The sequence below is a fragment of the Mesoplodon bidens genome (assembly GCF_964165515.1).
Source record: "Mesoplodon bidens genome assembly, chromosome: 1".
Lineage (NCBI taxonomy): Eukaryota > Metazoa > Chordata > Mammalia > Artiodactyla > Ziphiidae > Mesoplodon > Mesoplodon bidens.
In genome coordinates this window covers 26,286,105-26,300,884 of record NC_138176.1, presented here as the reverse complement: position 1 = coordinate 26,300,884, position 14,780 = coordinate 26,286,105, and the positions used below count along the sequence as shown (strand labels likewise).

At 44.0% G+C, this 14,780-nt stretch overlaps 1 protein-coding gene across 2 annotated transcripts in view; it reads right to left on the bottom strand.

Annotated features, from left to right (window-relative positions):
* Nucleotides 1–13,292: 13,292 nt before the first annotated feature.
* STN1 (STN1 subunit of CST complex) overlaps nucleotides 13,293–14,780 on the bottom strand; it is a 40,937-nt gene continuing 39,449 nt past the window's right edge. The window contains exons 10-11 of one of the 2 annotated variants that reach the window (XR_014015674.1): nucleotides 14,308–14,451; nucleotides 13,293–14,128 (exon numbers count right to left, since the gene is read on the bottom strand). Coding sequence is in view for 1 of the 2 variants with exons in the window: in XM_081231926.1 (XP_081088052.1) it covers nucleotides 14,435–14,451 (17 nt within the window). In the remaining variant the exon portion in view is untranslated. Of the gene's footprint in view, nucleotides 14,452–14,780 lie in introns of both variants that reach the window. The other variant, XM_081231926.1, reaches the window with a different exon arrangement.

The window sequence follows — 14,780 nt, the reverse complement described above, 5'->3', positions numbered from 1 at the left end:
AACCCATGTCCCCTGCACTGGCAGGCGGATTCTTAACCACTGTGCCACCAGGGAAGCCCCTGATAGCTTTTCTGAATTGCATATATGGCAGAGGAGTGAGGTGAGGAGAAAGTGTGGGTCTAGCTTTGGATTCCTGCTCTACTGTTATTTTTTGTGCACCTTTGAAAGTTGTTTCACCTCTCTAAGCTTCTGTTTCTTGTCTGTAAAGTGGAGATAATAATGCTTACCTTATGGAGTCATTGTCAGGTGAACGTGAGGTCAGTCACATAGAATGGTCAGCACAGTGTGGGCACATGGTAAATCCTCGGTAACTGTTAGTCATTATCATTACTATTATTATCATCATTTACTAAAAGAAGCACCATTTGTTCTCTGGTCCTGCTGGTCTGTACAGATCGTACATAACTTTAATCTTCAAACATCAAGCAAGTTGGATTCGCTCATTCATTCAACATTGAGAACAGTCGGGGTTCCGCATCCACAGGGACAGAGGGCCGACTCTACTGCGCCATTTTACACGCAGGACTTGAGCATCTGTGGATTTTGGTATCATCTGGGTGTCCTAAAACCAACTCCTCATGGATACCGAGGGACCATAGTATTTACTCTGTGAATAAGATAGACCAGAGCCCCGCCTTCAGGGAACTTGCATTTCTAGTGCAATTTGTGCATTTGCAAATTCTCTCTGGGCAGAATGATCTAGCAGCAGCTATTGCTCTTTCCCAGCAGTCTGCTCTTTCCAAGTTCTTGTAGCTTGATTACTAATAGGTCTTATTAACAAGAGCTCGAGTTTTCCTAAGCTTTTCCTTAACGGTATGTTCTTCTCCTTCATGTGCAATGTGTTGTTTATGTGTGGCACTGTATGTGCATTTTCATCACCAGACTTGTGTATGTTTTTACAAAAACATTATGCTGTTCATTTTCCGTGGAATGAAACAGAAAGTTTGTTTTTATGCTCCACTGTGTTTAGTCTCACTGCTTGGCAGGGTCTATAAAACTAATGTGCAAAATTTACTACACAAAACATATTTAGGACTTGGGTAATTTTTACTGCCATAGAAGGTGACTTTCCCAAACAAGTAAATATTATCATTCTCTCTTGTCTTCGAGTGGTTTTTTTTTTTTTTTTTTTTTTTTTTGCATGAGCATTTTCAGCATATTGCTTTCATCAGCTATTGTCAGTGAGGCTGATGCTTTGAAGAATTGGTCTAAGGTGGGATATTTGGTATCTTGGTCCTGGTTGAACTCATCACAACCAAATTTTCTTCCTAAATGTCCTGTTTTTCACCTGTGAAATCCATTTTCAGTGTTAAGGGTAGTTGTTCAAGTCTGCTTGAGGAAAATCTTACATTAATATACATTAGCTACTCAGGCACTCGTATCTAATAGCTAGAGTAGGATAGCGCCTCCATGAGAGGTGTAACATATAAACTAGTTATTGCAGGACTGACTATTGAACTATAATGAGGGCATTAGCCCTGTGGTCACCAGGATTCCCATGTGGAATTATAGCTCATTGGGATGTGGAGATTGTTGTTTGAGTTTTAAACATAGTTAAAACATAGTTTTGAAGTTTCCATTTTTACAGAATAATGTGTAACAGAATTCTGTTTATGTAAAGGGATTTACAGATGTGTATCAGGCACTATCAGTGCCCTGCCCATTTCCCCTCAGCCACTGCAGAGATCTGCGGCTTCAGTGGACTTTCCTCATACAATTGCAGCTTCTGCCTTCAAGCACCTGTGTCTCTCTGTTTGAGAGCTTTCTCTGGCTGTATGCTCCAGAAGCTCTAGCCCCACAGGAGCAACTTATAACCATGAGGGATGGGAGTGGTGGATAAGTTCCCTAACTTCCTTGTCCCTTGGACAATTCTGCGGTGTGTTCTACACAGTCTCTCAAGGGAAACAGTGGAATTGAGACCACTTGCCCAAAATGCTAATCTGTTCATTAACACACCTTCATTGGCTTTCTCCCTTTCCTGTCTCACTTTCCCACTTCTTCACTGTGCTCTTTGGATCATATCCCTCCAAAATTACTTGCATCCAGATCACTGACATGGGCTGCTTTGAGGGGAACCCACAGTGAGACACTATGTAATACATATCAAATGATGTGGATTCACACCTAACTGATAATGGTGAAGTCAGCACAACTTGAAATGGCTGTCCAGCTCACAATAGTTGTTCCACTTACCACATATATGCTACCTCTTTCCTTTTGAAGAACTGTTCTCCTTCCAAAGGGAACTGTCTCCTTTGGCCATAGTTATTGGTTGGGGTTGGGGATCTGACCGAAGCTATTAACAATACCCAATCCCTGGCAACTGTGATTGGTCTATAGAGAGAATGTAACCTACACTGGACAAATCAGAGACCTCTCCTGAGATTTTCTAACTGGTGCTATGGGAAGAGATCCCCCTTCTTCTCAGAGCTAGAAGCTATGAGCCCACAGCTCACTTCAGCCATCTCTCTCATCACATAGAGAAGCCTGCTCACAGTGAGACTGTATAGAGCTAATTCTCAGGCAGAGGCGAGGGACGAGTGACAAGAGCATCTTCATGGCATTTGAATCCCTAGGGCAGATGAACCCAAACCAGCTCCACTCTGCCCCTCACCACAGTCTGGCTATGTAGGCTGGCCTACACCTCATCACATGGGCATAAGCTAGCTAAAGTCTTTAACACTTACAAGCAAAGAACCTTGTTGAGGATGTTTAACTCTGGGGCAGAAAGTTGGATTGGGAATGAGTATGTGGAACAGGAGGATCATTTTTCAGATACTGTGCTTTTCAGGTCTACAATTTCCATGTGACTCTTTTATACAGTTTTCAGATCTCTCTGGAATTTTTCATCTCTTCACCAAGTATATGAATCTTTTACTGTAGACTCTTTAACATATTAATCAAATTTATTATAAAGTCCTTGTCTGCTAATTCTGACATCTGGGTTGTGTGAGTCTGTTTCTATTGACTGATTTATCTCTTGGTTATGGGTCACATTTTTCTTTTTCTTCCCATGTCTAATAATTTTTGTAGAGTGAACACTGTGAACATATCCTAGAGACTGGATTCTGTTATCTTCCTCTGATGAGCATTTTCTTCCAGTGGTGGATCACATCACTTAAAACTTGCTTGTAGGTTTGGTTAGGATGGGTCTATTTTAGTTTTAAACTGAGTGCTAGGGTTAATGCCTTAGTTGTGGAAAAAACAATCAAAATGGAATGGTATTGTTAAGAGAGCTCTCTAAAAAGGAGCTGGGAGGGCATCGAAGAAGTGTGACTGATGCATCTCTCAGCCCAGGTGGAATGTGAACTTTGACCACTTACTGTCTTAATGAAGGCTTCCAGAATGTCTGCCCAATGTTCCAGAAACTCAAGATACTTATTGGACCCTTACCCTAAGATAACTCATGACAGCCTATCTACTTATTCAACCCTAAATAACTTGTGCACAACCTATTCCTTGAGGACAAATGTTTCCTTTCTTGCATCAGGATCAATCATAATTCTTGCCAAGCAACTTTAACAACCTTGTGGCTTTTGCCTGTATAAGCCCCAGACTCCTTCTCATCTCTGGAACACTCTTACTGTTTTACCCAAATCAGTGTCTCCTGAATTGCAATTCCTAAGACCCCAAATAAATTCTTTTCTTATCTGCAGCCTTCTTGGTCAACATAGTCAGAGATGTAGCCTTTGCTCTTAGAGTGTAGCCCTTCCATGGTTTCAGTTGAAAGCTGCAGTTGTTTACCAAACCCCTATCACTTGGTGAGACTTTCAGGTCTAAACTTTGTCACCCCCGTGATGGGCAATGGCTAAAATCTCTGCTCAATGTCTTTCAGCCATCAGCTGTTGTTTTTCCCATGGATCCCTTGGAGTCTCACTTGGACATGTACAGTTCAAGAGTCAGCCAAGGATTTGAGGAGAATTTATACACATATTTTGGGGGTTTCCCCCTCTGTGACTCTCTCCTCCCCAGACTTTTCACCACAGTTTCCAGCCACTCTATTTGCAAACGCCTTCTCAGAATCATCAGGCCACTAAGCCTGTGGCTTTAGTCCTTCAATGACCTCTACCCTGTGTGAGCTGACAGTGGTTCTCAGAGTGTGGTCCTTGGACCAGTAATTAGCATCACGTGGGGAAGGTTACAAATGCAAGATCTGGGGCCCCATCCCCGACCTGGTGAATTAGAAACTCTAGGTGGAATCCAGCAAGCTGTATTTTAACAAACTCTAGTTTGAGACTGCCTGCCTCAGTGGTAAAGCTATAAAGATGTGGGTCTCACCAGAGTGGTTCCCTTCCTTTACTGTCTGGATGCCTTTCAGTGCCCTCAAATAGGGTTTTTTTTTGAGGAGGGGGTCCAGAATTTATTATTATTATTATTTGTAGAAAGGATTAGCCTGAAAAGAGCTACTCTGTCAGATAGGAATTTGGGCATTCACTTTGTAGCATATATTTCATTCTATATACTGTTTGATCCCCCCCACCCAAGCATATAAACTCTTTGTAATTTAAAAAATAAATTTAAATTATGTTAAATTGAGATTTGAATAAAATATTTGTGAAAGCCTGAAAGCGCCTTATAGTTTTATGGAACACAGCTTGAAAATCTCTAGTTTAAACCACGTGATTGACAGTATGGGTCAGGATTAGCTTCAACCATGCATAGCAGTGTCTCCATGGCAACCGTCACCATAGCATCAGGCCTATGACAGAGGTGGTAAATGAACTTGTACAGAGTGGGGAGGAATGCAGTATGGTATCTTCCTGGTCCCCCTTCCAGGAAATCCCAAAGACATGCCTTGCACCTTGATAGAGGAAGCCTGCAGGTAACGACCAGATGAAAATGACCTCTCTACTAAGAGCAGTCACATTTCCAGCATTCCAACATGTTTTCAGAATGAGGCTCTTCTAAACTCCCATGGGTCAGATTCGTATCAGCTTTGTTTCATCAAGCCTCACATGTTAACCTTACCTGCTCACCTTCCCCAAAGTGCAGAGGGTCTCTGTTCCTCAATGAGAGGAAGGGACTCCCCCTCAAGAGCCAATTGACCTCTTTCAACTTCAAGAAGAGGGAATACCTTTACAGTATTCTCACCCTACCAGGCATGTAGAATGGAGAGAAAGTCCATCTAAAAACTCACCCCAGCTTCTCCTCCTTTCCCTGCCTCCACCCCAACAGACCCACTTGTGTTTTATCCACTGGGGAGCAGGCACTGGGCAGTACTTTTCCAACTTTAATGTGTACACAAGTGCCCTGGGGATCTTGTTAAAATGTAAATCCTGATTTAGTAGGTATTATGGGCTGAACTGTGTCTCCTCAAATTTCATATGTCGAAGTCCTAATCCCCATTACCTTAGGATGTGACTGTATTTGGAGATACAGTCTTTAAAGAGATAATTAAGGTAAAATGAGGTCACTGAAGTGGGCTCTAATCTAATATGGCTTGTAAGAAGAGAACACAGACAGACAGAGGAAAGGCCACTTGAAGACACAGGGAGAAATCAAAGCGAGAGACCTCAGATCAGAAGAAACCAAGCCTGCTGACACCTTGATCTTGGACTTCAAGCCTCCAGAACTATGAAAAATAAATTTCCATTGTGTAAGCCACCCAGTCTGTGGTACTTTGTTATGGCAGCCCTAGCAGACTAATATAGTAGCTCTGGGGAGGGAACTGAGATTTTGTATTTCTAACATGCTCCTGGATGATGCTGACGCTGCTGGTCCAAGGACCACACTTTGAGTAGCAAAAACCTGGAGAATCAGATTTCCTTTTTGTTTTATGGCATGGTCAGCAGCTTCCCAAATCACCTAGCAGGTTGGAGAGGAGGACACTTTTTCTCTAACTCTGCTTTCTTTAGGATGGATGAGGCAATTGTTCTCAGCCTTTTTATATTTGCAGTATTTTTGAAATATTATAAATACGGTGGCACCTTTCAGGGGATGAGTCACAGGTTAGCTTATGCAAACGAATGAAGTGGGCTGGATAAACAATAAGACATGATGGATGCAGTAGGTAAACTAGGGAGCTCACACCTCATCTAAAGTGGGCAGATCTACTCTGTCTCCAGGCCAGAATATGAGCTTAATGTGGTCAGATTTCCCAAAATTTCAAGAGAAGGTAGAAATTTGGATTTTTATATTAAATCTCTAGAATTTTAAACTTTTATTTATTCATTTATTTTGAGTAAATGAATCTTATTTTATTTTTAAAATTAATTTTTATTGGAGTGTAGTTGCCTTACAAGGATTTAAAAAAATTTTTTTTAAATGTTGGCAACTCTGTCAATTTATTTTTGAAATGTGAGGCAAAGAAGTCCCCTGAGGTCCTGGACATGTTATTGATCTATATCTTGTGTTGGGTCTTGTCTTATTTACATGTGTAAAAATTCATCAAGCTGTATGATTAAGACTTGTACAATTTACTACTTGTAAGCTATGCCACAATAAAATACCTGCATTGGAATGATGCACATCAACCTCAAGGTAGTTGTTACCTGTGGGAGTGGAGGCAAGGAAGGAATGGGTTTGGCTTTATCTGTATCTCTAACATTATGTTTCTTTCAAGAGAGAGAACTGAAGCAGAGATGGGAAAACATTAATCAGCTGCCTCATCTCAGTGGTATCTAGGTTTTCTGCTTCATTATTTTCTGTATGTTTGAAATGTTTCATCATTAAACATCTTTAATATTAAAAAAAAAAAACCTGAGGATACCAATACTGCGTGGGCTAAACCAAATCCCTTGGAGGTTACTGAACCATATTCTCTTGGTCTTCCTCTGGGACCATATTGCTGTTTAGATAGGAATGTTTGCTGCCTTGCCCCAGATTTCCTACATGCTTCAGTAAATACCTGCTCCCTCCTTGCCACCAGTGTGACATGATATCACCCCACCCACTCAGCCCAGCGTCCCATATAACCTTTATCATCAGAAGTGGTGTTCTTAGTGCAGGCTCAGCTGTAGCAAAAATAAAATCTATATATCAGCCTAAATTTGAAGACACTGTGTTGAGTTCACAGTTCAGAGGCACCAGAGAATAGGCTTCTCTGATCATGAAAGCAGTACAGCCTAGTGGTGAAGCTCACTGGGTAGAAACCTGGCTCTTCCACTTACTAGTTGCATATACTTGGGCAAGATAGTCTTGGCCTCAATTTCCTCATCTGTACAGTGGGAATGATACTAGTACCTACTTATTTAGGTTTATGTGAAGATTTAAATTGGTTGGGTGATTGGTACATAACTGTTCAATAATCATTAGCTATTATTAAGTACTTAACATTAGTGTGATTTTACTTTGTTTGTTTGTTTGTTTGTTTTTCGGTACGCGGGCCTCTCACTGTTGTGGCCTCTCCCGTTGCGGAGCACAGGCTCCGGACGCGCAGGCTCAGCGGCCATGGCTCACGGGCCCAGCCGCTCTGCGGCATGTGGGATCTTCCCGGACCGGGGCACGAACCCATGTCCCCTGCATCGGCAGGCGGACTCTCAACCACTGCGCCACCAGGGAAGCCCCTACTTTTTTAAAATAAATTTATTTATTTATTGCTGTGTTGGGTCTTTGTTGCTGTGCACAGGCTTTCTCTAGTTGCGGTGAGCAGGGGCTACTCTCTGTTGCGGTGCGCGGGCTTCTCATTGTGGTGGCTTCTCTTGTTGCGGAGCATGGGCTCTAGGCACAGGCTTCAGTAGTTGTGGCTTGCGGGCTCTAGAGCGCAGGCTCAGTAGTTGTGGCTCATGGGCTTAGTTGCTCCACCACATGTGGGATCTTCCCGGACCAGGGCTTGAACCCATGTCCCCTGCCCTGGCAGGCAGATTCTTAACCACTGCGCCACCAGGGAAGCCCCTGATTTTACTTTAAACCTCTTGGACTAAGTCTGAGGTGAGGCCACAGTGTTAATAAATTGATATCTGACCACAGAGTCTCAAAGGGAAAATATTTTCAACTCTGATTCAAGTAGCAAATGAGATAAAATTTTGTCATGCACAGGGAAAGAGAATCACAGAGGCTCTAGGCTAGGTCATTTACTGGTTGCCTCAAACCTCAGGGCTGGGGCACCTGCTCCTCTTCTTGGATGGTGATGTTGCCAGGGCAGCCCGGCTTGTTGACATGCAGTTGCTGTTTGGGGCTGGTTGCTCAAGGTAATCCTCCCAGGACAGCACCCTGCCGGCGGTTCTGTGACCCAAAAAGGGCTTTAGCAGTGACTAATAAAGCTGTAAAGGATGCACACAGATCCAGGAAAATCCATTCCCTAAAGGAATATGATCTAAACTACTTCTCAGTTGGTGCTTCTTTGTCTTTTTAACCACAAGCATTAAGTATTTCTGTTTGAAATTCTAGTTCTCCCATGCTGTGTTCTCCAGAGAGGCTGTTTTCTCTGGAAAATCACTGAGACACTACTGGTGCCTGGAATGGGGGACAGGAGCTATTTGCCTCTGAGAGCGCGTTTCCTATGTGGGCTTCTCCTTGCATTTCAGGAGATGCGCTCTTTCAGGACTTCTGCTGCATCCAGTTGAGAAGGCCCACACATCTCCTGAGCCCTGTCTCCCTTCCATTTGTTTAAGGCTGCTGTGGCCATCACCGTGGTGTGTCTTGCGGACCTGGGAGTTACCCTGGCCTTTTCCACACTCCTTCACTCCTCGATCAGTTACCCACCTCAGGTCTGTTTCACTAATGTCTCTGTCACCTGTCTCCCTGCCTCCGTCCCGGTTGAGGTCCTCACTACCTTTCCCTGGATCCCTGCAGGCACGTCTCTCTGGTCTACCTGCCCCTGAGCCACGCTCCTCTACTCTGCTGCCAAAATATTCTTTCCAAAATGTAAATCTGGTGCCAGCTTTCAGCTTAAAGTCTTTTAATGCTGCCCTTCTGCCCACCTACATACTGTTTCCAGACTAAATGTTCCCAGTACTGTCAGAATCCTGAGTTGCCAAGAAAAATGCAGGACTTCCCTGGTGGCACAGTGGTTAAGAATCTGCCTGCCAATGCAGGGGACATGGGTACGAGCCCTGGTCCAGGAAGATCCCACGTGCCACGGAGCAACTAAGCCCATGCGCCACAACTACTGAGCCTGCACTCTAGAGCCTGCGAGCCACAACTACTGAGCCCACATGCCACAACTACTGAAGCCCGCGTGCCTAGAGCCCGTGCTCTGCAACAAGAGAAGACACTGCAATGAGAAGCCCGCGCACCGCAATGAAGAGTAGCCCCCACTCGCCGCAACTAGAGAAACCCCACGCGCAGCAACGAAGACCCAACACAGCCAAAAAAATAAAATAAAATAAATAAATAAAACATTTTTTTAAATGCTCTAAAAAAAAATCCAGAGAGCTGGATTTTGGTGTGAATTCCCCATCCCTTTTTTGTTTGTTTATTCGTAGAGGTATAGCATTTTACACAATAAAAATTACAAAACATTGCAATAAATCTGCTACCCACTCCCTGCTCCCAATTCCCTATCTGAAGAGGCCAACCCTGATACCAGTTTCTTCTGTGGTCTTTCAAACACACACGCACACTACATTTTAAAAAAAAATACAGATGGTAGCTAATTTTTTATGTTAGTTTAATATTTTTAACCATAATAGTTTTAATATTTTTAAACCCAAGGGTCAAACAATACCATGTGCATCCATGGGTTTTTTTTTTTTTTTTTTGCTGTACGCGGGCCTCTCACTGCTGTGGCCTCTCCCGTTGCGGAGCACAGGCTCCGGACACACAGGCTCCGCGGCCATGGCTCGCGGGCCCAGCCGCTCCGCGGCATGTGGGATCTTCCAGGATAGGGGCACGAACCCGTGTCCCCTGCATCGGCAGGCGGACTCTCAACCACTGCGCCACCAGGGAAGCCCCATCCATGGGTTTTAAGTCATGTAGGCATGTGCTTATGATCCACTTGACTGAAAGTTCCCTGGAACTTTGGTTGGAGCTTTGTCTTGGCATCCCCTCTACACCTGGCACAATGCCTTGCACACAGTTGGCACTCAATAAGTACACTGCCCATCCACTGAAACATTTATCAAGCACCACTCTGTGCCTACTGCTGGGTCCATCACAGAATTCCAGGTGAACTGTGATGTGGGCAATCTCTGAGGGAACACGTGGGAACAGCTAGTTAAGTCTAGTTAAGTCCCAGAACTCAGCTGGCTATAGGTTCAGAACACGCCCACCTCCCATTTTTCCTGGTTACCTGGTTCCACAAGAAATGGACAGAAAAGGCAGATCACTCCCCCTCTCAGGCTCACCCCAACAGGGTGTGTGCTTGGGCTGACAGCCCAGCCCCTGACAGAGTGCTGATACCAGCATTCTCAAGACGGCTGCCATTCTCAGGAGCGGCGTTTCTATTTCTTGCCCTCCACCAGGTCAAGGCAAGCTGTGACTGGACAGAAACCACACAGGCTGCTTGCTGACTCTTCCTGAGGTGCTGGGCTGGGCTGGCTGCTGGATGAGTCAGGCCTTTTCAAGCTTCTTCATGTTGGGAGAAGACTCACTGTTCAGGTGGTTTGGAGCCTTCTGCTAAGTTAGATCCTCTTTGCTCACTTGCCTGGGGTCCAGGTCACCTCTGGCTGATCAGCATACATGATGGTTGCAGGACACGGTGATATTTTCAGTTCATGATAAGATGGACCTCACTGAGGAAGCATAACGAACTCTTATCACATTGCCCTCCCCCATCCTCTGAGGCGGTGATTTCCAATTGTTTCCACAGTGACGCAGCTCTGTGGGAGGGTCATGAGCAATTTCCCTGGAACCTTACCATGACACTGTACCTTTCTTTACCACTAAGAGACCATTCTGGAATGCAAGTGGGTGGGAATGTGACCTTGTTCAAAAATTCACCTTGACGGGGCTTCCCGGGCTTCCCTGGTGGCGCAGTGGTTGGGAGTCCGCCTGCCGGTGCAGGGGACACGGGTTCGTGCCCCGGTCTGGGAGGATCCCACATGCCGCGGAGCGGCTGGGCGCGTGAGCCATGGCCGCTGGGCCTGCGCGTCTGGAGCCTGTGCTCTGCGGCGGGAGAGGCCACAACGGTGAGAGGCCCGCGTACCGCAAAAAAAAAAAAAAAAAAAAATTCACCTTGACAAGTTAGCTGGGGCTTGGCACCTTCATTCTCTGCTGGAAAGAAAATAATTTTGGTAGTAGTTGGGTGGGGCAGGCTCTCCCCTTCTCTAGAGATGCGTGAAAAACCATCACATAAGAGGGTACGTGGTGCCTGGAAAATGGGTGATGTGTCCACTCTTCTAAGACCAAGCCTTCTGCTGATATCCCCAGTGTGTCCCTTTAGAGAAGGAGGCTTGCAGAAGCTTCCATTCCAAGCTTGGGAATCTCGGCTGAAGCTGGGGATCATAGGCCAAGGCTTTAAGTCTGCAAGAGACACTGCAAAACCTCTCCACAGAAGTCCTGCCAACCTGTCACCTGCTGCAGGCACCATGGGCAGCACATTCTGGTCTGCAATTCCTGGAGCCCACTAATCTCCAATCCCTCCCAGGCTCCAGGCTTCCAGAAAACATAAGCCAGCTTGTCTGCACAAACAACTTCTGGATTTGGCCTCCAAACCAAACCTCCCGGAGGCAAGGCTGGCCTCTTGCTCGGAAGAAGTAAAAGACAGGAAAAACAAATCCCATGCTAACAGCTCAATATATTATTCTGCCACCAAATTTATATTAGAATAGACTAATCATTCACAAATTTCAGTACATGAGAAAACTTAGTACTTATCACAAGTTAACGGTGCCACGTATCACAGCTATGTGACACTGCTGTTGCTTTGCTCTAAAGTAGAGCTAAAAAAAATGGAAGAATGCTCTGTCCTCACCCCTACTTTACTTCCTCCATTCACTGATTGTCCTCAGAACAAAAATGAAAAAGCTTCTCCCTGAGGATGCAATTTCTAGCCAAGAAGATTACCAAAATGGGTGTTGCCCAATGCCCCAATTAACTGTACCAAACCCCAGTCAATGATGAAAATGCAAGCATCGCCTTATTATGATAATTAGGCTATGCTGATTAAAGTGGAAGCAGCATTAAGACCATTTCTATTACTAAAACTATCTTCTCCACTTAATTAGCACTTTCTTAAAAACATCCTTAGTTTTTCACATTTATCTGACTGGGGACAGAGTCACTGAACCAGAGCTGAATGGCATCTGGTTTATGAGAGGTCTCAGTTCATAATATGGTGATTGGTTTTTAAAAGATTGCTGCCTTCATGTATTATATAACATTTGGGCAGGCATGTGTCCAAGCACTTGAAGTAGCAAATTGGGAACAATGAGGTTTGAGTTCTTCAGGATGTTTATTCCAGCTGTGTATTAGCTAGGGCCTCAGTGTCCGGCCTTGGACTGTTTCTGCAGCTGACACCACTGCTAGAACATATGACCCAGGCCTCCCTCAGCCTCTGCTGGAAGCAATGGCTAATGTCCAGGGCACAAGGCATCTGTCCAAAGGTTGCCTGGAATGAACTGATGCTTGATGCCACTCATATCTAAAGAAGTAAAAATGTAAACAAAACCCAGAAATTGTTTTTACCTATCAGATGGACACTGATGAAAACTGTTGATAACACAAAGTGTGGGTGAGCTTGGGACTTTGTGACAGCCCTGACAATCAGAATGCCATGGAAGTGACACTGTGTGGCTTCTGGGGTTCTGCACAAAATGGCCATGCAGCTTCCGTCTGGGGTGTGCTCTTCCTTGGGATGCCCGCCCTGGGAACAGGGCACACTGTGAGGAATCCCAACCTAACCCACATTTCAGTGGTTTTGGGTATATTCAGGGTCGTGCATACATCATCACTACCTAATTCCAGAAAATTTCTGTCACCCCAAAAAGAAACCCTGTACCACCAACTCTCCTCCTGCCCCTACTAATCTATTTTTTGTCTTCATGGATTTGCCTATTCTGCACATTTCATATCAATGGAATCACACAATATGTGGCCTCTTGTATCTGACTTCTTTCACTTAGCATACTGTTTTCAAGGTTCATCCATGCTGTAACACGTATCAGTACCTCATTCCTTTTTATGGCTGAATAATGTTCCATTGTATGGATATACCACATCTTTTTATCCATTCATTAGTAGTTGGACATTTGGGTAGTTTCCACTTTTTGGTTATTAGGAATAATACTGCTGTGAACATTTGTGTACAAGTTTTTGTATGGATGTATGTTTTCAAATCTCTTAAATTCAAGTACTTTAAAATCACCTATTAATATTAAATGGTACATAATACATAAAAATTAAATGATACTGAATAATAACAAATGATATATAATTTAAATAATTCTTATTCATTAAAGCAGCTTTCCTCAGAGCGGCAAACCTGTTCCCTTATAGTAATTCAGACATAATATGAAACACTGGGTAGACCGAAAGTCATAAAATGGCCCTATTTCAAACCCAGGTTTTTCACTAGTTTACACAAAACTTTCACCACATCAGTCTGAACTAATGAGACACCACTTTACTGTTTCTATCTAAAAAAAAAACTAGGGCTATTATGCGGTCTTCAAAATTCCTCTTTTGATGTTTCAAAGTAAAACTTATCTTTTTAATTTGACATACAGGGAGAGGCTGGAGTCTCTTCAGGAATTTGGGGTTTGATTTAGAATTTTTGTGAACACGTACAACCTGGGACTGATCTGTTTGGGTTTACCTAATAAAAGTTCAATAAAAATAGGCTGTTTTGTTTTTTTTGTTTTTGTTTTAAAATTCTGGATTAAGTAAAAACTCACTTATGTGGGAGTTTGGGATCACATTTAGAGCCTCAATCAGTAGACTGCTGTGCACACAAAAACTCTATTGCAAGGTTCTTCGTCCACAGACATGATTTCCCTTCAGGTTGGTCCTGCTTCTCTTCCCGGTGTCTGCTGCTATCTTCTCCAGCAAGCCTCACCACGGTCTTCCTGAGTTTGCCTGTGTGCTTCTTGTAAATCTAGTAAGGAAACCATGAGGTGCTTTTCTGGGGGCAGTTGCTCTACAGGCCACTTGTAGAGAAGAGACCAAGCTAATAAAAAAGTGTGGATGTTTTCTCCAGTGGAAAACTACAAGTTTGTTTGGTTTTCATCCTTGGCACCAAGTCTTGGGTTCCTCATTACTGAATAGACTTCTTTCCGCTCGGCTTTCTCCCAGCCAGTGTCCTGGCACACTATCAGAGGGGGAAATAATTAGAAAGAAGTGTCTTAAAGGGATGAGAGGCACTGGTAGCTTACCAGATGGGGAAAATCATGGATCTTCAAACAAACCCTCGACCAGACAGAGCACTATTTGTCTTCTCACCTGCATTAACTATACACAGTGTTCACAGCTCCTGAAACATGTACGCACCGAGAGTGGGGGAGGATGTCTGCTCAGCTTCCCTCCTTTTCAGGGGGACCCCTTGGTTGCTCTTCGGTACATGAGCGGTGACCCAACTGTAGCCCCAGAGAGTTTTCCAAGAGCTTCCCTCAACTTCTCATAGTTCTTCTGTTGCTGTGGAGGAAAAAGTCTCATCGCATTCTTGGTTCACTCATGATTTAGGTTATGTGAGTGGGGGGTGGGAAGTGAGAGACGGCTTTGTTATTTCTGTATAATGACACTTGCTAACTGTAAAACTATCAAAGTATAGATATGTAGGTTAAAAAGCATCTGACATCTCACCTTTCAGGGGTAACAAGTGTGTCACTCTGGTGAGCATTTCTGGTAATCTCTGTTTGATGTGCATAATTATTCATCAGAATTTATCAAATATATTTGTGAACATAGTGTTGTGTTCATCCAGAAGCTGACCCTGAGACAAGGACCAGAAAGGAAGCAATTCA